General features: G+C 33.9%; 3 protein-coding genes across 3 annotated transcripts; all 3 read left to right on the forward strand.

The window, feature by feature from the left end:
• Nucleotides 1–4,770: 4,770 nt before the first annotated feature.
• Nucleotides 4,771–5,376, forward strand: LOC113866851. The gene has a single exon (XM_027501650.1). It carries the CDS (start codon nt 4,771–4,773, stop codon nt 5,374–5,376), a length of 606 nt encoding a protein of 201 aa, XP_027357451.1.
• Nucleotides 5,377–5,759: 383 nt separating this feature from the next.
• LOC113866852 lies at nt 5,760–6,410 on the forward strand. The gene has a single exon (XM_027501651.1). The coding sequence runs from the start codon at nt 5,760–5,762 to the stop codon at nt 6,408–6,410; it is 651 nt and encodes a 216-aa protein (XP_027357452.1).
• A 7,067-nt stretch (nt 6,411–13,477) lies between these two features.
• On the forward strand, nt 13,478–17,148 carry LOC113867790 (protein SET DOMAIN GROUP 41). Its single transcript, XM_027503265.1, has 5 exons — nt 13,478–14,191; nt 14,293–14,335; nt 14,431–14,534; nt 15,438–15,536; nt 15,753–17,148. The coding sequence occupies exons 1-5, from the start codon at nt 13,478–13,480 to the stop codon at nt 16,779–16,781; spliced, it is 1,989 nt and encodes a 662-aa protein (XP_027359066.1). The 3' UTR covers nt 16,782–17,148.
• Nucleotides 17,149–17,386: the final 238 nt, after the last annotated feature.

Here is a 17,386-nt window from a genome sequence, read left to right on the forward strand (position 1 = left end):
TTAGGTATTTCATATCTAAAGGTTTGGGATCTGGAAGAGAATGATCTCTTTGCAGATGCAAAATCAGATTGTCTGCTATAAGCATCAATTCTGGAAGAGAAAGAGTTTCTCCTATTGAAGGTTATCTCGACTTTCCCAAAATTATCTTGAGAAATATCTTGAATTTGACGAGCAGGTCTAAGGATACAAGGAGTAGCCTTGTCCATAACTCATTTCTCAAGGAGAGTAACTTCATCCCATTTGATGATTCAAGGAAGAGAGACATTAGCCTTTGTCATATCAGTAATAAACAAAGTAGTCTCACATTTCTAGGACTTGAAAAGGACTCTAGATGCACAAAAATTCATGACCTTATATTAGATCCTATAGATAAGAGCTGCGGGAATAGATCACTCTTTCATGTCTAAACCATGAAAGAGAATATTGAGAAACAGAGAGTCTAGGATATTAACATCCATGAGACTCACTGTCTTGTTAGGAAAATAATTGAAATAAATCGGTCCTTGACCTAGACTGGTTTCTACTATTCCTATAAGAGAGTCTTCGAACTTATTATGACGAACATCTCTGAGACACATTAAGATAGTGACATCTATATCTATGTCTATTAAAGGTTTAATTGCAACTTGAACACATCCTATGTGGAGGTATTTGTATTTTTTTTTGTGGTCATTAATCGAATGTTTCGACAAGAGGTGGAATTCTCCTATGTCTTGACCTAAGGGAATATTATTTTCAACATTCTTGATAATGTAATCAAAATTGTTTCTTTTGTTTGTTATTTAGGAATATATAATGTATCCTGAGATATTTCTGGAATGGTCCAGTCATCCATGCTTTGATTGATCTCTTCGAAGCGAACTTCTTCATCAAAGAGGTTATGTTTTGGGGTAATTTCAGGAGATTATTTCTCCTAATCATTGAAGAGAAGGTTTTTGTAGGAGAGGATGAAGAGCTAAAGCTGGAACGAAGAGAGATTAAGGAGAAGGGCAAAGAAGTTTAGACATCATAAAAATAAACCTCTGGTTCATCACCCTTATTTGGTTCCAAAAAAACATATGCTGTTAGATCATTTATAACTTTTTCTTCTAGATCTGGTTATTTGTGGACTTTCTTTTTTTTTTACGAATTTACAAAGATTGAACTATCTTTACCATAACCACCAGCTTCTTACGTTCTTTCTTTTCTTTTGAATACAGCATCGTCGAATCAGCCTTACTGCCCTTAACACACACATGAGACTTACTGCTATAGCTCTACTCAAAAGAAATTAAGAACTGTTGTGCTTTCAGTAATGATATTTCAGAAAAATTAAATTGTACATCAATATATATATATATATATATATATATATATATATATTATCATGGACTAAAAAGAAAGAAAAATAAATAAATAACTTCAATTTAAGTCATTGGGCTTATTTCCTTGAAAGTGAGCAAAAACAAGATAAGTGATGAGCTTCAACTCAATGGATGAATATTTATATCATGGACTTAAAATTGATGTTAAGCTTTCAAAACAAGATATATTTCATATGCTAATGCTTCTTAGACTTTTTTAGCTCTTGACCTTGTCATTGGCCCATCAAGTCCATGGGCTTAGGCTTAGATGTTCTCATCATCTAAGTTTTCCTTTTGTTTTTGGGTTAAGAACTAAATTGTTCGGTGGGTAATTGTACCTATCAAAAAGTAGTATAAGATTATAAAATAAGTTTCCAAAATTATCGTCCCACCAGGATTGATATCCAATTACTTAGAATTTTCTTATTTAATTATTTGAACTTAACAAATGCAAAATCAAATAACATAATTTAAAATTTAAAATAATTATCACCAAATCTTAAAGCAAGTATCACAACACACACCTTAATGGAAATTATAGAAGAGGAACTTAGGACATAGAGGTTTACTCATTCAATCCTTTATGTTCTTTTCCTAATTAGCTCTAAATTTGATTTCCTTGTGATCAACAATTATTCATATAATTACTATTAATACTCAATAGTTATGCAATATTAATATTTTTTTCTCTAAATTAATATCCACAATAGTCATGTAAGATGTAACACCCTCTTCTCATTTTTTGGTAATTATGTTTTATTTAATATTAAGTAGTATTAGAGTGCATTTAAAAGGAAAATATAGAGTATTTTTGTAAGGATTGTGGTGCAGAATAGCTCGCTCAGGCGAGGTAAATCTCGCCCAAGCGAGATTGAACACGAAGGAATATCTTGCTGCAGGGCTATCTCGCTCAAGCGAGATACGATAAATGTTGCCCAACTGTCACCACGCTCAGGCGAGCTGAGGATCTCGCTTTTCGGCGAGATGGGTCGCTCAAGCTAGGACCCACAGGAAAAAATAGCATGCTCTCTGGATACCATCTCGCTCAAGCAAGCATATCAAAAAATAATAGGTGAGACCATTGTCTGCATATCTCGCTTAGGCGATATAACCATCGCTCAAGTGTGATGTCCCTCGCCGAAGCGAGAACGCACAGGGTTGAAGGATATTTAAGAGATTTCTCGCATGAGAAATTGATTCTATTTTAAACTCACGTTCTTCTCTTAAGTTTTTTATAAACTCTCTTTTTCTTTTACTTAGATTAAAGCCTCCGAAACTCCGATTTCTTTTCATAATCAAGCTTGGACATTGAAGCTAAGCGATTTTAAGTAAGTTTCTTCAGGTAAAACCTTGTTTTCTCTGATCATTTTTCATGTTTTTGTTCTTATGGACATCTCTTGGTACTCAAGAGAACTTCCATATGTGAACCTTGATCTTTTTCAATATCTCTCTGTGAGCTCATCTTCGAGGTAAGGAGAGCTCTATTTTATCGTTATATTACAATATTCATTTTATACTCATAGAGTACTGTTATGTGAATATGGTATGAAAATAGATGATTGAGATATCTATTATGTGGACTATGAATGAAAAGATGTTTGTTTGACTGTTTAGATAGATTGATTGTCTGGAACAAATGACTGATATATGCTTATTTGCATTGTATGATGAGTACTTGCTAAGTGATTTTGTGTGATTTTATGAAATATATTTGAGTAAAATGATATAAGGAACAATGTTGATATCAAATATTTATGGTTGAAATTGTATCAATGAATGTATGAGTAGAATGGACTTAATCTGGAAGTGCTTTACTAAGCACGATCTTATGAGAGAGAAAGAGAATAACATTGAGAATGACCTAAGAGTCGGATATGGATTGGATCTAGTATGAATAGTTACAGAGATACACTGGGTATAGAGTCTGGAGACAATGAAAATTTGGAGGAAACGTAGGGTGATGAGCGACATTTGTGTATGTGTACACACTCTTTCTGAGAGCGAATGTGTCAAATGGCCTCACACTCATTTCCTGACTAGACTTCTAACTATGCCTTTATTAAGAGGCCCGATTATTGTACATGTTGTATATGTGTGCATAGGCTAACTAGTTCTATTTACCTAGTTGAGTAAGACCTTGAGAAGTGTTGGAGGTATCGATATCTGTGATCATAGTGCACTGAGAGTGTGTGTTGGAATAAGAGAAAGAAAAATGGATAACAAATTGTTGATTGTTATGTGTGATATGAATATGTTTGTAATATGAAATCATGAAATTGAATGTGTTGTATTTGTATTAAATTTATGATTTTATGCTAAATGTCTGTAAAGGATAGAATAGACGCTCATCCTTATTAAAAATTTCAGGGAATCAAGATGATAGATCCTCAAGGAAGGATTAGATTAATAGAGAGTTCCGTACATTTTAGGTTAAATTATGTATTTAATGAGTATCAAAGAGTAAATTATTTTAAATTTGTTGTACTTGTAGAAGATGAACCTAGAATTTTTGTTATGATAGAAATGGATTACTCGTGTAGTATTCCTTTTGACTTTCCTAGCAATAGAATACATCAGACCTTATATGTATATATGTACAGAGGTACCGTTAAGACTCCGGCAGCTTTCACATATCTGTTTACCTACCACGACTATGACTTTCTTGGAAGACCGTCTAGATAGACCTTTGAGCGCATTACTAGCACAGAGGTTAGAGCTGATTTGCGCGATTACTACCTAGGATCAGATGAGAATTTGTATTCAAAATACTTAGCTGAGATAAAAAGTTGGAACGCTGGGGATGAATAGGACTGGTCTTCAGTAGTTGGTTTTGAGGAAGACTGCTTTGGAACTTGTATATTTTTATGGATTGTAAATATTATGGTTATGTAATGTTGTTTTAGTCTCATTCATTTTAACAAATAGTTTGTAATATTTAATGTTAATGTACGTAATTTATATTCAGGTTTTCCAAAAAGAAGAATATTCAGTGCAATTGTAATAATCATTTATTAGTCACAGTATTTATTATTATGTTATATTAGTATTGACGGTTTTAAAATTTCCATTTACATATAGAATTTAAAGATAATTTCAGTAATATGCTATAATCAATTCATTGAATTCATCAAATGATAATTATTTTAAATGATTAAGAATAATTTATACATTATACGGATTTTGAGATAAGGATATTACAATTTGGTATCAAAGCAGTTCATCCAAACCAGCCTGGGGGTATAGGACTAGTTCATCGAGATTATGTGTTATGTGTTATTAATTAGAAATTGTTTGTCAATACAACCTAGTAGTTGTGAATTTTTGGTTTGAGTGAGATGTTTGAAATGTTTTTATGTTTTGAACTTGATATGAAATGTGTTGGAATGAACAGTGATATGTGATATTTGATTCTTATAGAAATAGAATTATGGCTGGTAGAGGTAGGCCTGCTAGTGCTACTAATGAGATTTTGGCCCGCATGGTGCAAGTCCTAGAGAACTTGGTGCAAAATACGGAGCCAGCAGAGTATCGTGGAATCTCTTCGTTCATAAAGCATAAGCCTCCAAAGTTCGAAGGAAAATTTGGTCTAGAAGGTGTGCAGAGATGGATAGCAGATATAAAGAAGATGTTCAATACGGTGGGATGTCACGAGGAGTACAAGGTGGTTAATGCCACCTATATGCTGGGAGGTGAAGCAGAGGATTGGTGGAGGTTCGCCAGTCAAACTCTGCCACAAGAAGAAGGGTACATCAATTGGGAAGCTTTTAAGGCATGTTTCTTAGGGAATTACTTCCCTAGAGATTTGAAGAAACAAAAGGTACAGGAATTCCTTGAGCTGAAGCAAGGAAATATGTCTATGGGAGAATATGTTGCAAAATTCCATAAGCTCATGAAGTATTGGCCTCATTTCCAGTACGAGGATGGAGATGAAGATTTATGTGCCCAGTTTGAGAATGGGTTGAGGCCAGAGATTCGGGCAACAGTTAGTGTCTTCCAATTGACTGACCTAGCAACATTGGTCAACAAATGCTGAATCTTTGAGGCAAATTCCAAAGGCAAGACTGTAGATAGCTGGATTGGAGGACTAGTGAGACAGGATTGTAGACCTCCAAGGTTCCCTAGAGGACCTTACTCTGGTGGTAATCAATCTCAGCGCAAGGGAATGCGTTTCGAGGAGGTAGCAGCAGTGATTCCAACTTCTCAAGGGGACCACTGAGGTGTTTCAGATGTGGAGGACCCCATTTGGTGAGAAATTGCTCATAACCACCATCTGTTTGTGGAATTTGTGGAAAAATGGGACATTCGGCGAATAATTGTTGGTCAGCTCAACAAAATAGGAGTGCCAGTAGAAGTAACTAGCCCGCATCCAAAGCAAGTAGTGGCGCGAAGCTGAGTGTACAAGGCAAGGTTTTTGCTATGAGTGGGTCTGAGGCGTCCAAATCTGATGAATTGATTAGAGGTAAATGCGTCATTAATAATAGATTATGCGATGTTCTATTTGATTCTGGTGTCACACATTCCTTTGTTTCTATGGATTGTGTGAATTGTCTTGGACTGCCAATATCTTCCCTGCCATGTAATGTTGTTGTGCCTACTCCTACAACTAAGCTTGTTGTGAATTCTTCTGTGTGCTTAGGTTGTTCTGTGATGATTCATTGTAGAAATTTTTGCATGGACTTAATCTGTTTACCGCTTTCTCAACTTGACGTTGTTTTTGGCATGAAATGGTTGTCATCCAATCGTGTTTTGTTAGATTATAAGAAGAAAGCTTTAATCTTTGGTGATGATATACCGAAAAAATCTAGACTCCTAAATATGGGTGAAGCCAGAAATGTGAGTAAAGCTAAGGCTTTTATGGTATTGCTTTCTGCTGAGGTTGATAAGGCCGTGAAAGCTGAACATATTCCAGTAGTGCAAGATTTTCTAGAAGTTTTTCCAAAAGATGTAACAGAACTACCACCAGAAAGAGAAATTGAATTCACTATTGATTTGATTCTGGGAGCAAGCCCAGTATTTATCGCACCATATTGGATGTCACCAATGGAATTAACCGAGGTGAAAAAGTAAGTGAAAGATTTGTTGCAAAGGCAATTTGTTAGGCCAAGTGTGTCACCATGGGGAGCTCCAGTACTGCTGGTGAAAAAGAAGGATGGGAGCATGAGAATGTGCGTTGATTATCGTCAGTTGAATAAGGTGACGATTAGGAATAAGTATCCTATTCCTCAGATTGATGATTTGATGGATCAACTACGAGGAGCTTCAGTGTTTTCAAAGATTGATTTGCGATCAGGTTATCATCATATTCGAGTAAAGAAGGAAGATATCCCCAAGACAATCTTTAGGACTTGTTATGGTCATTACGAATATTTGGTGATGTCATTTGGTGTGACAAATGCCCCAGCAATGTTCATGGACTATATGAACCGGATTTTTCATGAATTCTTGGATTGATTTGTGGTAGTGTTTATTGACAATATTCTGATATATTCCAAGAATCATGAGGAGCATGCTAAACATTTAAGAATTGTATTGCGAATACTGAGTAAAAGACAGATTTATGCCAAAATGTGAATTCTGGCTTCCACAAATCCAATTTTTGGGACATGTTGTCTCAAAGTAAGGAATTATAGTCGACCCAGCAAAAGTAAAAGCAGTAGCTTAATGACCGAGACCTACAACTTCGACGGAGATCAGAAGTTTCTTTAGATTGGCTAGCTATCATAAAAAATTCATTGAGAAATTTTCTAAACTAGTGTTACCTTTAACTAACGAGGAAAGGAAAAGACTTCGAGTGGAATGAAGAATGTGAAGTTAGTTTTCAAAACTTAAAGGAAATGTTGACCTCGGCTTTAGTGTTGATTTTGCCGGACCCGGAGCAAAAGTTTAAAGTATATTGTGATGCTTCATGATAAGGACTTGGTTGTGTCCTAATGCAATCTAGAAGAGTAGTTACATATGTTTCAAGACAACTTTGACCTCACGAAGTCAGCTATCCCACACACGATCTGGAGTTAGCGGCAGTGGTATTTGCATTGAAAATCTGGAGGCATATCTGTTTGGATCGAGATTTGAAGTATTCAGCGATCATAAGAGTTTAAAATATCTATTCAACCAAAATGAGCTGAATATGAAGCAAAGACGGTGGATGGAGTTTCTCAAAGATTATGACTTCACCTTATCTTAGCCTAAAGAAGATAATAATGTTGAATAATGAGAGCATATCTTTCATACTAGATGTCACATAAATGACAAGGTACATAGCATGATCATTAATAATGGAAGTTATACTAATGTTGCTAGCACCTTGTTGGTTGAGAAACTAAAGTTGCCAACCATAAAGCATCCTAATCCATACTGACTTTAATGATTGAATGATTGTGGAGACATAAGGGTAACTAAACAAGCGTTGATATCATTTTCCATTGAGAAATACAAGGATGAAGTTCTTTGTGATGTTGCGCCTATGCATGCTAGACATTTGCTTCTTAGGCATCCATGGCAATTTTATAGAAGGATAACTCACAAGGAATACAAAAATAGATATATTTTGTCATAAGCAATCGCACCATTATCTTAACACCTCTTAAACCTATGAAAGCATATTCAAAATAAATGAGAATTGCTAGTGTGTAAGTTAAGAGAAGAATAATTGAGCATTCAAGAAAAAGAGAGAAAAGAAAAGTGACAATAAGCAAAAGAAAGAAAAGGATGAAAATGCGTGTACTAAAGAGAAAGATAAAAAAAAAAGTGTTTTTGCAAAGAAAATAGAAGTTGAGTGCTTTGATAGCAAAAGAATAACTACTTGTACTTATGTAAAAGGATGTTTGCTTTATTAACAATTTGAATTCCTTTTTGCCTAGTTTTGTTGTTTCATTGTTGCAGGAATTTGGTGAGATATTTCCAAAGGAAGTACCACATGAGTTCCCTCTTTCTAGAGATATTGAACATCAAATTGACTTCATTGCTGAATCTTTAGTTGTAAATAGGTCAGCCTATAGGACAAGTCTGAAAGAAGCAAAAGAGATCCAAAAGCAAGTGAATGAATTGTAACAAAAAATTATAAGGGATAGTCTTAGTCTACGTGTTGTTCATGTGATCTTGATTCTAAAAAAAGATTGGACATGACGTATTTGTGTAGATTATCAAGCCATAAATAAAATCACTGTAAAGTATAGATATCTTGATGAATTGCATGGTTCATGTGTGTTTTCTAAAATTAATTTGAAGAGTGGGTACCATCAAATTCACATGATAGAATGTGATGAGTCAAAAATTGCTTTAAAAAAAATATGATTTATATAAGTTGTAAGTGATGTCATTTGGCTTAAATAATGCACCTAGCACTTTCATGAGATTAATAAATCATGTTTTGAAACCTTTCATTGAAAAATTTGTTATAATCTACTTTAATGATATCTTAATTTATAGTAAATCAATAGATAAAAATGTTGAACATTTATACGTTGTTTTTAATGTTTTGAGAGAAAATAAATTGTACGCTAATCTTCAAAAGTGTATATTCTATCTTGAATATGTTGGATTTTTGGATTTTGTTGTAAGCTCAAAAAGGGGTAAGTGTTGACGAGGAAAAGGTAAAGGCAATTAGAGTTTGGTCTACACCATAGAATTCAAATGAGATAAGAAGTTTTCATGGTTTAGCAAGCTTTTATATTTGTAAGGAAATTTAGTTCTATTGCTACACCTTTGAATGAACTTATTAAGAAGAATCTTGTGTTCAAGTAGAAAGATGTGCATGAGAAGACTTTTAATTCTTTGAAAGACAAATTAACCAATGCACCTTTGCTTTATTTTCCTAATTTTGATAAAGCTTTTGAAGTTGAATGTGATGTTTTTGAAGTAGGAATAGGGGCAATATTAATGTAGGAACATAAACTGATTGTATAATTTTGTGAGAAGCTTAGCGGGATTGATGAGGACCTCACATACAAAGAGACCATAAAGTATTATGAGGATGCTTTGGAAGAATTTTAAGGGCCCATGACTAGATCAAGGGCTAAGAAGGCCCTCAACAAGCTTATTGAGCTTGTGAGGCACTTAGAGGAACCACACCTTTTGGAGGATCACATGAAGAACTATGCATACTTCACATGCACAATAATAAATACATAGGCCTCATGTGTACATCTTGATTATGTCACATCTTTTTTTTGTATAAATACCATGTATTAGTTTAAGATTTCTTCTTCATATTTAATTAGTTAGCCTTATATTTTTGGGCTTAGTTTCTTAAGATCTTTAAGGCCATGTATTTTTGCCACCTTTAGTTAAATAGCTTAAGAATTAGATTTGGCTTTAGGAAAGCCCATTAGCATAATCACCCTATGCAAACTTATATAAAGGCTACTCTCTTTATAATTCACACACCTTTGTGATATGCAAAAATCTCTTTTGAGTTTGAGATTCATTCTCCTTTTTTCCTCAATTGTCTAAGAAGAACTTTGAGCTTGAAGTTTGTATCAATGGATCCTTCCATTGTGAAGAATCACGTCTAGGCTTATCTCCATAGAGTGATGCCTTCCCTTTTTCATTTCCTTTCTACTCCATCATTGTGCATCTTTCTTTTCCTTTGTTCTTCATTCAATTGTCTCGGAATTGTTGTAAAGTGCTCCTTGGTCGAGAGCTTCTTCTTACAAGGAAGCATCAAGAAGCAAGTTTACTGAAGGATAGATTTGCCTCCTACATCAGGGGTAGCATTGAATTATTCCACCTATGACAAGGAGTTGTATGCATTGTGAGGACTTTGCAAAACTGGCAACATTATTTGTGGCCAAGGGAGTTCATCGTTCATTCAGACCATCAAAGTTTGAAATTTAGTTGTAAGATAAGCTTAAAAAAAGACATGCAAGTGGTTGAAATTCATTGAGATGTTTCCTTATGTGATCAAGTTCAAGCATGGAAAGCAAAATATTTTGGTTGATGCTTTATCTCAAAGGTAAGCATTACTTACTTCTTTACAAACTAAATTGTTTGGTTTTGAGCTTATCAAGGATTTGTATACCAATTATTTTGATTTTGGTCAAGTATGAAATTCTTGTACTAAGCATGCTTTTGGGGACTATTACAAGCATGATGCGTTCTTGTTTAAAAAAGATAAATTATGTTTGCCTATTTATTTCTTGCATGAGTTGTTAGTTAGAGAAACACATGGTGAGGGTTTAATGGGACATTTTGGAGTGCAAAAGATTTTATAAATTTTGAATGAACATTTTTATAGGCCTAACATGAATCATGATGTGCAATCTGTTAGTGAAAAGTGCATAACATGTAAGCAAGCCAAATCTAAAGTCTTGCCCATGGTTTCTATACACCATTACTTGTACCGAATCAACCTTGGACTGATATTTATATGACTTGTTCTTTAAAGATATTGTATGTTTGCATGGATTGCCGAGGAGAATAGGAAGTGATAGAGATGTAAAGTTCCTAACTCATTTTTGGAAAACTTTGTGGAGTAGCTAGGAACTAAGCTTTTGTTACACATCCAGAAACAAATAGTCAAACTAAAGTTGTGAATAGAACACTCACTACCTTGTTATGTGCAATCATTCAAAAGAATTTAAAACAATAGAAGAAATGTTTGCACATGTTGAGTTTGCATATAATAGAACTGTTCATTCTACTACTTCTTATTCTCCTTTTGAAGTTGTGAATGGCTTTAATCCTTTGACTCCTTTGGATATCTTTCCTTTGCCTAATAATGAGTTTGTTAATGTAGATGATAAGCATAAGATAGACTTTATTAGGAGGTTACATGAAAGAGTTTGAGCCAACATTGAGAAAAAGAATGAGCAATATGCAAACCAAGCAAATAAGGGGCGCATTAAGGTGGCTTTTGAACTTTAAGATTGGGTTTGGATTCATATTCAAAAAAAAAGATTTCCTACTCAAAGAAAATGCAAACCACAACCAAGAGGAAATGTACTATTTCAAGTGTTAAAAAGGATCAATGACAATGCCAACAAATTAGATTTGCTAAGTAAATATGGTAATGTAAGTGCTACCTTTAATATGTCTAATTTATCTTTGTTTGATGTAGGTGATGAGTTTAACTCAAGAACAAATCCTTTCAAAGAGGGATGGAATAATAGAGATCCAACAAGCATGCCAAAAGACTCTTCACAAGAAATTGGAGGTCTAATAACTAGAGTCAAGACTAAGAGGATGAAGCAAGCTTTGCAAAGCCTAATCATGGAAATCAAAGAAAAATAGAAGTTGCATTTAAATGGGTCACATTCTTACAACTTCATGGTGACACTTTAAGCCCAACTTGGAAAGAGAGTCCAATTTTCATAATAGAAAAAGCTTTCATAAGATAGAGTTTAATTAGTTTTTGAGTTTGATTAGTTAATAAAAGTTCAATTTTTCCTTTTTATTCAATTTTCATATTTATTTTTTGAGGTGAATTTTTTAACTGACTTTTTGTATTTCTAAGTCAGATTTTTAGTTGTCTTTAAATCTTCCAAGACATTAATTTCGACAGTAGATTTTCAATGAATTACTTCATTTTCAGTGAAGTGCATTTAAAATTCATTTTATTCTCAGTAGAAAGCATTTAAAATTCACTTAGTTTTTTTTAGATGACTTAGCCTATAAATTTGTAATGTATTTTAAAAAAAGGTGAAATTTGAATAGAAATATGACTTTTCTTTGTTGTGAGAGCTTCTTTTTTATTTTTAGGAACTAAATCTTATAGTATTGTTTCTACCCATATATCGTAGTTAAAGTCACACTTCTTTAATAACTTTGATTTTATTGGCGGGTCACAATTAGAGTTAAGTTTCTTTTTTTTTTTTTCTATCTTCTCTGTTTTCAAGACGTCCATATAAGAGTTTTTTTTTTTTTTTCATATTAAGGGTATTTTTAGAGAAAATAATGATTATTGGATATTAAGATTTTACTTTAGAATTGGAACTTGCTTTGCAATTAATGCTGAACTTTGAGAAATTTGGCAAGGTCTAAAACTAACTTGGAGGAAAGAACATGGTAAATTTGTGGTTGATAGTGACTTAAAGTTTTGCTATTTTCTCATCATTAACTAGGACTCAATTGATAATCAAAATAGTAAAAATCCACTAATTAGCAATATTTCAGTATAGAAAAAAAAGATTAATACATTATATTTTACCATATATAATAAGATTACCTTGCTATAACAAGATTGTAGAAACGAAATTTAATTTGCATGAAATCTCTATGTCAGATAACCATTTGACAAAACTGAAATCTCCTTTATGTTCAGACATAGTCCCTTCTATAAAAAAATTTAAAATAATACTATTTTAAAATAAAATTTTTCTTGTATTTCATTTTTTATGAACTTTGCTAGAAAATTATTGTGTAAAACTTCTAAATAACTGCTAAACACATCTTTACTACAAATTATTCATGATCAACTATTTAATTTTATGTTTTCTTCTTTATATATATATATATATATATACACATATTAATTTATAATTTTTAATTAAATTTCATATATTTATAATTTTTATTGATAATCAATTTTTATTATGAAGTCATGTTTACGTCAAACACTAAACATTTATGGTAATAATTTTAAAAAATGAAGTTAAAGAAAAACTTGAACATTAAAAATAATTTAAAAGACTAAATTACATTGAAAAAAGTAAAAATTAAAATAAAACAAATTAAATATGAAAATAAAATTAAGAAATTAAGTTAAAATTTTAATAAAATTTAAAGAATAAAAAGTATTATTTAACCTGTGTAAAATAAATATTATTATAGATAAAAAGTTTTATAAAATAATTTTAAGATGAATATATTTTAAAAAATATATAAATATATTTTTATTATTTTTTAAATGATTTTATTTTGTTTTAATCTCTATATTTTAGTAAGTTTTTATTTGTAATCTGTAAGGTTGATACAGTGCATTAATATACTGTCATTTGTTAATTTTTTATTTAATTATATAGTACTAGAGATTAAAAGAAAAAATTATAAAATATAAAAATAAAAAAAATAACTAAAAAAAAAATTCAAATCTTGAAAAATTATGTAATGTGAATGCAGCAAACTTTCCTCGTTTAAAATGGCAGAAGGAAAAGAGAGGGGAATCAATTGGCTAAGGAACAGATTTTGAGAGTATAATGGAGAGGGAGGCAGAGATGGAGATGAGAAGCAGCGAAGAAATAGAGATTGGGACAGACATAACTCCAACACTCACTCCTCTTTCTTTCTCTCTCCACACTTCCCGTCTTCAAACTCACTGCTCCACTTGCTTCTCTCCCCTTCCCATTCCCATTCCCTCCAAAACCAATCCCAATTCCCTTTTCTACTGTTCCCCTCCCTGCTCCGCCGCACTTTCATCCCTCCACCTCTCCTCCGCCGAGCGCCACCTCCCTCCCTCCGCCCACTCCTCCGACCACCGCGCCGCCCTCCGCCTCCTCCACTCCCACCGCCCCTCCCCCTCGGGTCGGGTCGCCGGGTTGCTATCTAACAGCAACTTGCTGACGTGTCAAAAAAATCCCTCCTACTCTGACGACGACGTTTCAGAGAGGATCAAGTTTGGCGCCAGCGCCGTGGCCGAAGCGCTAGCGAAGCAGCGCGGCATCCCATTCAACGACGCCGTTTTGGAGGAAGCAACGGTTGCTCTCTGCGCGGTGCTAACGAACGCTGTGGAGGTGCACGATAGCGAAGGGCGCAACCTTGGGATCGCAGTTTATGATCTCACTTTCTCTTGGATTAACCATAGTTGTTCCCCTAACGCGTGCTACCGCTTCGATCTCACTTCTTCGTATTCACCTTCGGATAAACTCAAACTTCGCATTGCTCCCTTCACTCGCCATTCTCAACAACCACAAGTAAAGTACCCTTTTTTTCTTCTACGTTATTGGATTTTTTTTATTTTTTTTGGCTATATTTTGCTTCTGTTCTTTGTTAAGATGTGAATTGTGTTTTGCAGATGGATAGTGGAGTTTGTAGTAGCAGTTCTGAATTTGTAAAAGGTTAATTAATTGTTCTGTATTCTAATATGCTTAGTTTTTTAAAATAGAAAATAAAATATTAATTAGGGTCATTTTTATTTTTTGCCATGAAAAAGAAGGGGAGTTAGGTTATGGTCCAAGATTGATTGTGAGGAGTATCAAAAGAATAAAAAAGGGCGAAGAAGTTACTGTAGCATATACGGATCTCTTGCAACCTAAGGTATGCTCCAAATTAGTATTATCTTTCATGCTATGGTCTGTTTGTTTTTAAGTCTGGGCTTGGTTATGCGTTTTTCACTCCCGAATGTGCATCTGTACTGTTGTGGTCGAACGTGCCTTCAACTGTTGAAATATAAACATTTGAAGTTGGCCTGTGTGTTGGATTTGGACACTCCTACTGGATTGATGGAACAGTCAATTTTGTTGTATGACAGTGTAAATGATCATGTCGTCAATGGGTTGTAAACTTGTAGTTGTAGCAATGACAGTCCAAAATGAAGCTGTCGTTTTTCCTGTGTCACTTTTGCTAGCGTGGCAATTGGCTTTCATAACTAAACACAAGTATGAATTGAATCATGTATTTAGCGATGATAGTTCTCTGCTATATTTAAGAAGTTAAAGTGGGTCAACTGGTGAAGGGTGGAGATTTGCTTGTTGCCATCTCTGTCCATATGGATGAAAGCTTTCCTCAATTGTTGACATCAATAATTGTTTTTGATATTTTCTTGCCTAGTGCCGAGAAACCACCACATATCTTTTTTCAGTGAATACTTAGTTGTATTTATCTCTAATAATTGTATGATATCACCTTGGAAAGAAAATTCCTTGAAATGCTATAATTACCTTGAATATAAATTTCTCTCCCTGGGTAGCATATGTCATCTATTTCATGACTTGTATGAGTTCTATCTGTCATATATGGTTTCATTATAAATGTAATCATAAATTAGTTGAAATTGCAATTTACTTTTTCTTGTGAAACTTTTCAGTCTTGATCTTTTGATTTTTGTTTTCATCCTCCTTTTCTCAGTTCTTTAGTCTTTACTGAGTTCATTCACTTCTTTATTGATCAGTTATTGAGCTTCTAGCTGCAGTGGTCTTAATTTGTATTTTGATTTTCTAGGCAATGAGACAGTTGGAGCTGTGGTCAAAGTATCAGTTTATTTGTTGTTGCAAACGATGTAGTGTTCTTCCCTTCACATATGTGGATCATGCATTGCAAGTAAGTCTTTGAAATTGATCTCCTATTTCTACTGTGGTTTAGTCAGTCTTTCTCAAACATTTTGTGGAAGTGACAAAACTGAGTTTCTTTGCCTTGGATGTGCTAATAATATGATGTGATCTAATAATTATTCCTATTGTGAAACACTGGGAAATGGAATATTTGACTGATATTATTATTAGACTGCTCTAACATCTTGGTAAATTTATTATTCAGGAAATTTCTGTTTCCACTCATGATTCATCTGGTTCATGTTCCGATTATAAGTTCACAAGAGACATGGCTGATAGAAGATTGACTGAGTGCATTGATGATGTTGTATCGGAGTACCTTTCTTCTGGTGATTCCGAGTCCTGTTGTAAGAAGCTTGAGAAGATACTTATGCAAGGTTTAAATGAGCAGTTAGAAGGCATTGAAGGAAAATCAGATTCTAAATTCATGCTGCATCCCCTGCATCACCTCTCTCTAAGAGTGTACACAACACTGGCATCAGCGTATAACGTTCGTGCTAGTGATTTATTGTCTGTAGATTCTCAAATAGATATACATCAGTTTGAAGCTTTTGAAATGAGCAGGACCGGCGCAGCATATTCTTTGTTACTTGCAGGTGCGACTCATCATCTTTTCAATTCTGACTCCTCATTGATTGCATCTGTTGCAAACTTTTGGACAGGAGCCGGTGAATCTTTGTTATCTCTGACCAGAAGTTCTGGATGGAGAAAGTTTGTTAATTTGGGTCCGGTTGTTTCAAACTTTGCTTCTGTCACAAAAGTCAAATGCTCTAAGTGTTCATTAATGGATAGATTTAGAGCCTGTATGCCAAATGGTCACATTAAAAGTACAGATTTTGACAATGTATCAAATGAGTTTCTTCATTGTGTCAGAGCTATTACACTGAATGTTTGGAGTTTCCTTGTCTGTAAGTGCCATTTTTTGAGATCATGTATCAATTTCAGCTGGCTAATGTCTCCCAAAGATCCCAGTACCGTTGATGTTGAGGCGTATGTTAACAAAACTGATATGTGTTACACCCATGAATCTGAAAATAACTTCTGTATTTGTGTAGAGCAAACTTACACTGATCATGCAGTAGCATGCATTTTTCAGCTTGGTGTACACTGCTTAGCCTATGGAGGGTTGTTGGCTAGTATTTGTTATGGTCCCCATTCCCATTTGGCTTGTCATGTCCAAAATATTCTAGATCGTGAAAATAGTTTTGGACTATATTCTCATGAAGAATCTTGAGAGAGAGCATGCATGGCACCTTGTGAAAAATCAATGTGTGAGAATGCATCATGATTTTTTTTATGCTTGATACCTGATGATGGTTAAAGTATTAAGATTCAAGAAGTTGACACGAATTTTTATTGGTAGGGGGTTTTTTTGGGTGCCCAGAAGATGATAAAGTTTTGGAAATGCTTCGGAGAAGTGTTTAGATGTACCGCCCATTAGTGTCATCATAGTGAGCAAAATGGAGGACATTACCTTGTATAACCAATTTTTTTTATACGAGAGGACAAAAAATTGTTAGACGTCGATCACCAGACTTCTAATAGTACTATTTTTTTTAAATGTGCTTGCATGAATTCAAAGTTGAATCAAGAATATTTTTTTAAATTTCTCTTCCTCTTTCTATTTAATTTTTTTAATATAAAATCAAACTCAGTCCACACCCTTCTCTTCTGAAATTTTAACTTTTTTTATTTTACAAAATTCGAAACTCTTCTTTCCAAAGCTACGAACTCTTATTTTTCTTTGTAAAGAGTTCGTGTCTCATGGCTCCTTGGTCTTCCTCACCCTCACATATATATGCTCAAAAATTGCTAATGACAACATTTCAAGGGCTCAAG

This window comes from Abrus precatorius, unplaced genomic scaffold (genome assembly GCF_003935025.1).
Source record: "Abrus precatorius isolate BTA unplaced genomic scaffold, Abrus_2018 Scaffold5, whole genome shotgun sequence".
Taxonomy (NCBI): domain Eukaryota; kingdom Viridiplantae; phylum Streptophyta; class Magnoliopsida; order Fabales; family Fabaceae; genus Abrus; species Abrus precatorius.

What these genes read in the sequence shown, in the direction of transcription:
- LOC113866851 (XM_027501650.1), top strand. Translation starts at nt 4,771, where the DNA reads ATGGCTGGTAGAGGTAGGCCTGCTAGTGCTACTAATGAGATTTTGGCC.
- LOC113867790 (XM_027503265.1), top strand. Translation starts at nt 13,478, where the DNA reads ATGGAGAGGGAGGCAGAGATGGAGATGAGAAGCAGCGAAGAAATAGAG. An exon ending in GCCATTCTCAACAACCACAA is followed by an intron (nt 14,192 to 14,292) that starts GTAAAGTACCCT and finishes TGTGTTTTGCAG; the next exon opens with ATGGATAGTGGAGTTTGTAG. An exon ending in ATGTGGATCATGCATTGCAA is followed by an intron (nt 15,537 to 15,752) that starts GTAAGTCTTTGA and finishes TTTATTATTCAG; the next exon opens with GAAATTTCTGTTTCCACTCA.
- LOC113866852 (XM_027501651.1), top strand. Translation starts at nt 5,760, where the DNA reads ATGAGTGGGTCTGAGGCGTCCAAATCTGATGAATTGATTAGAGGTAAA.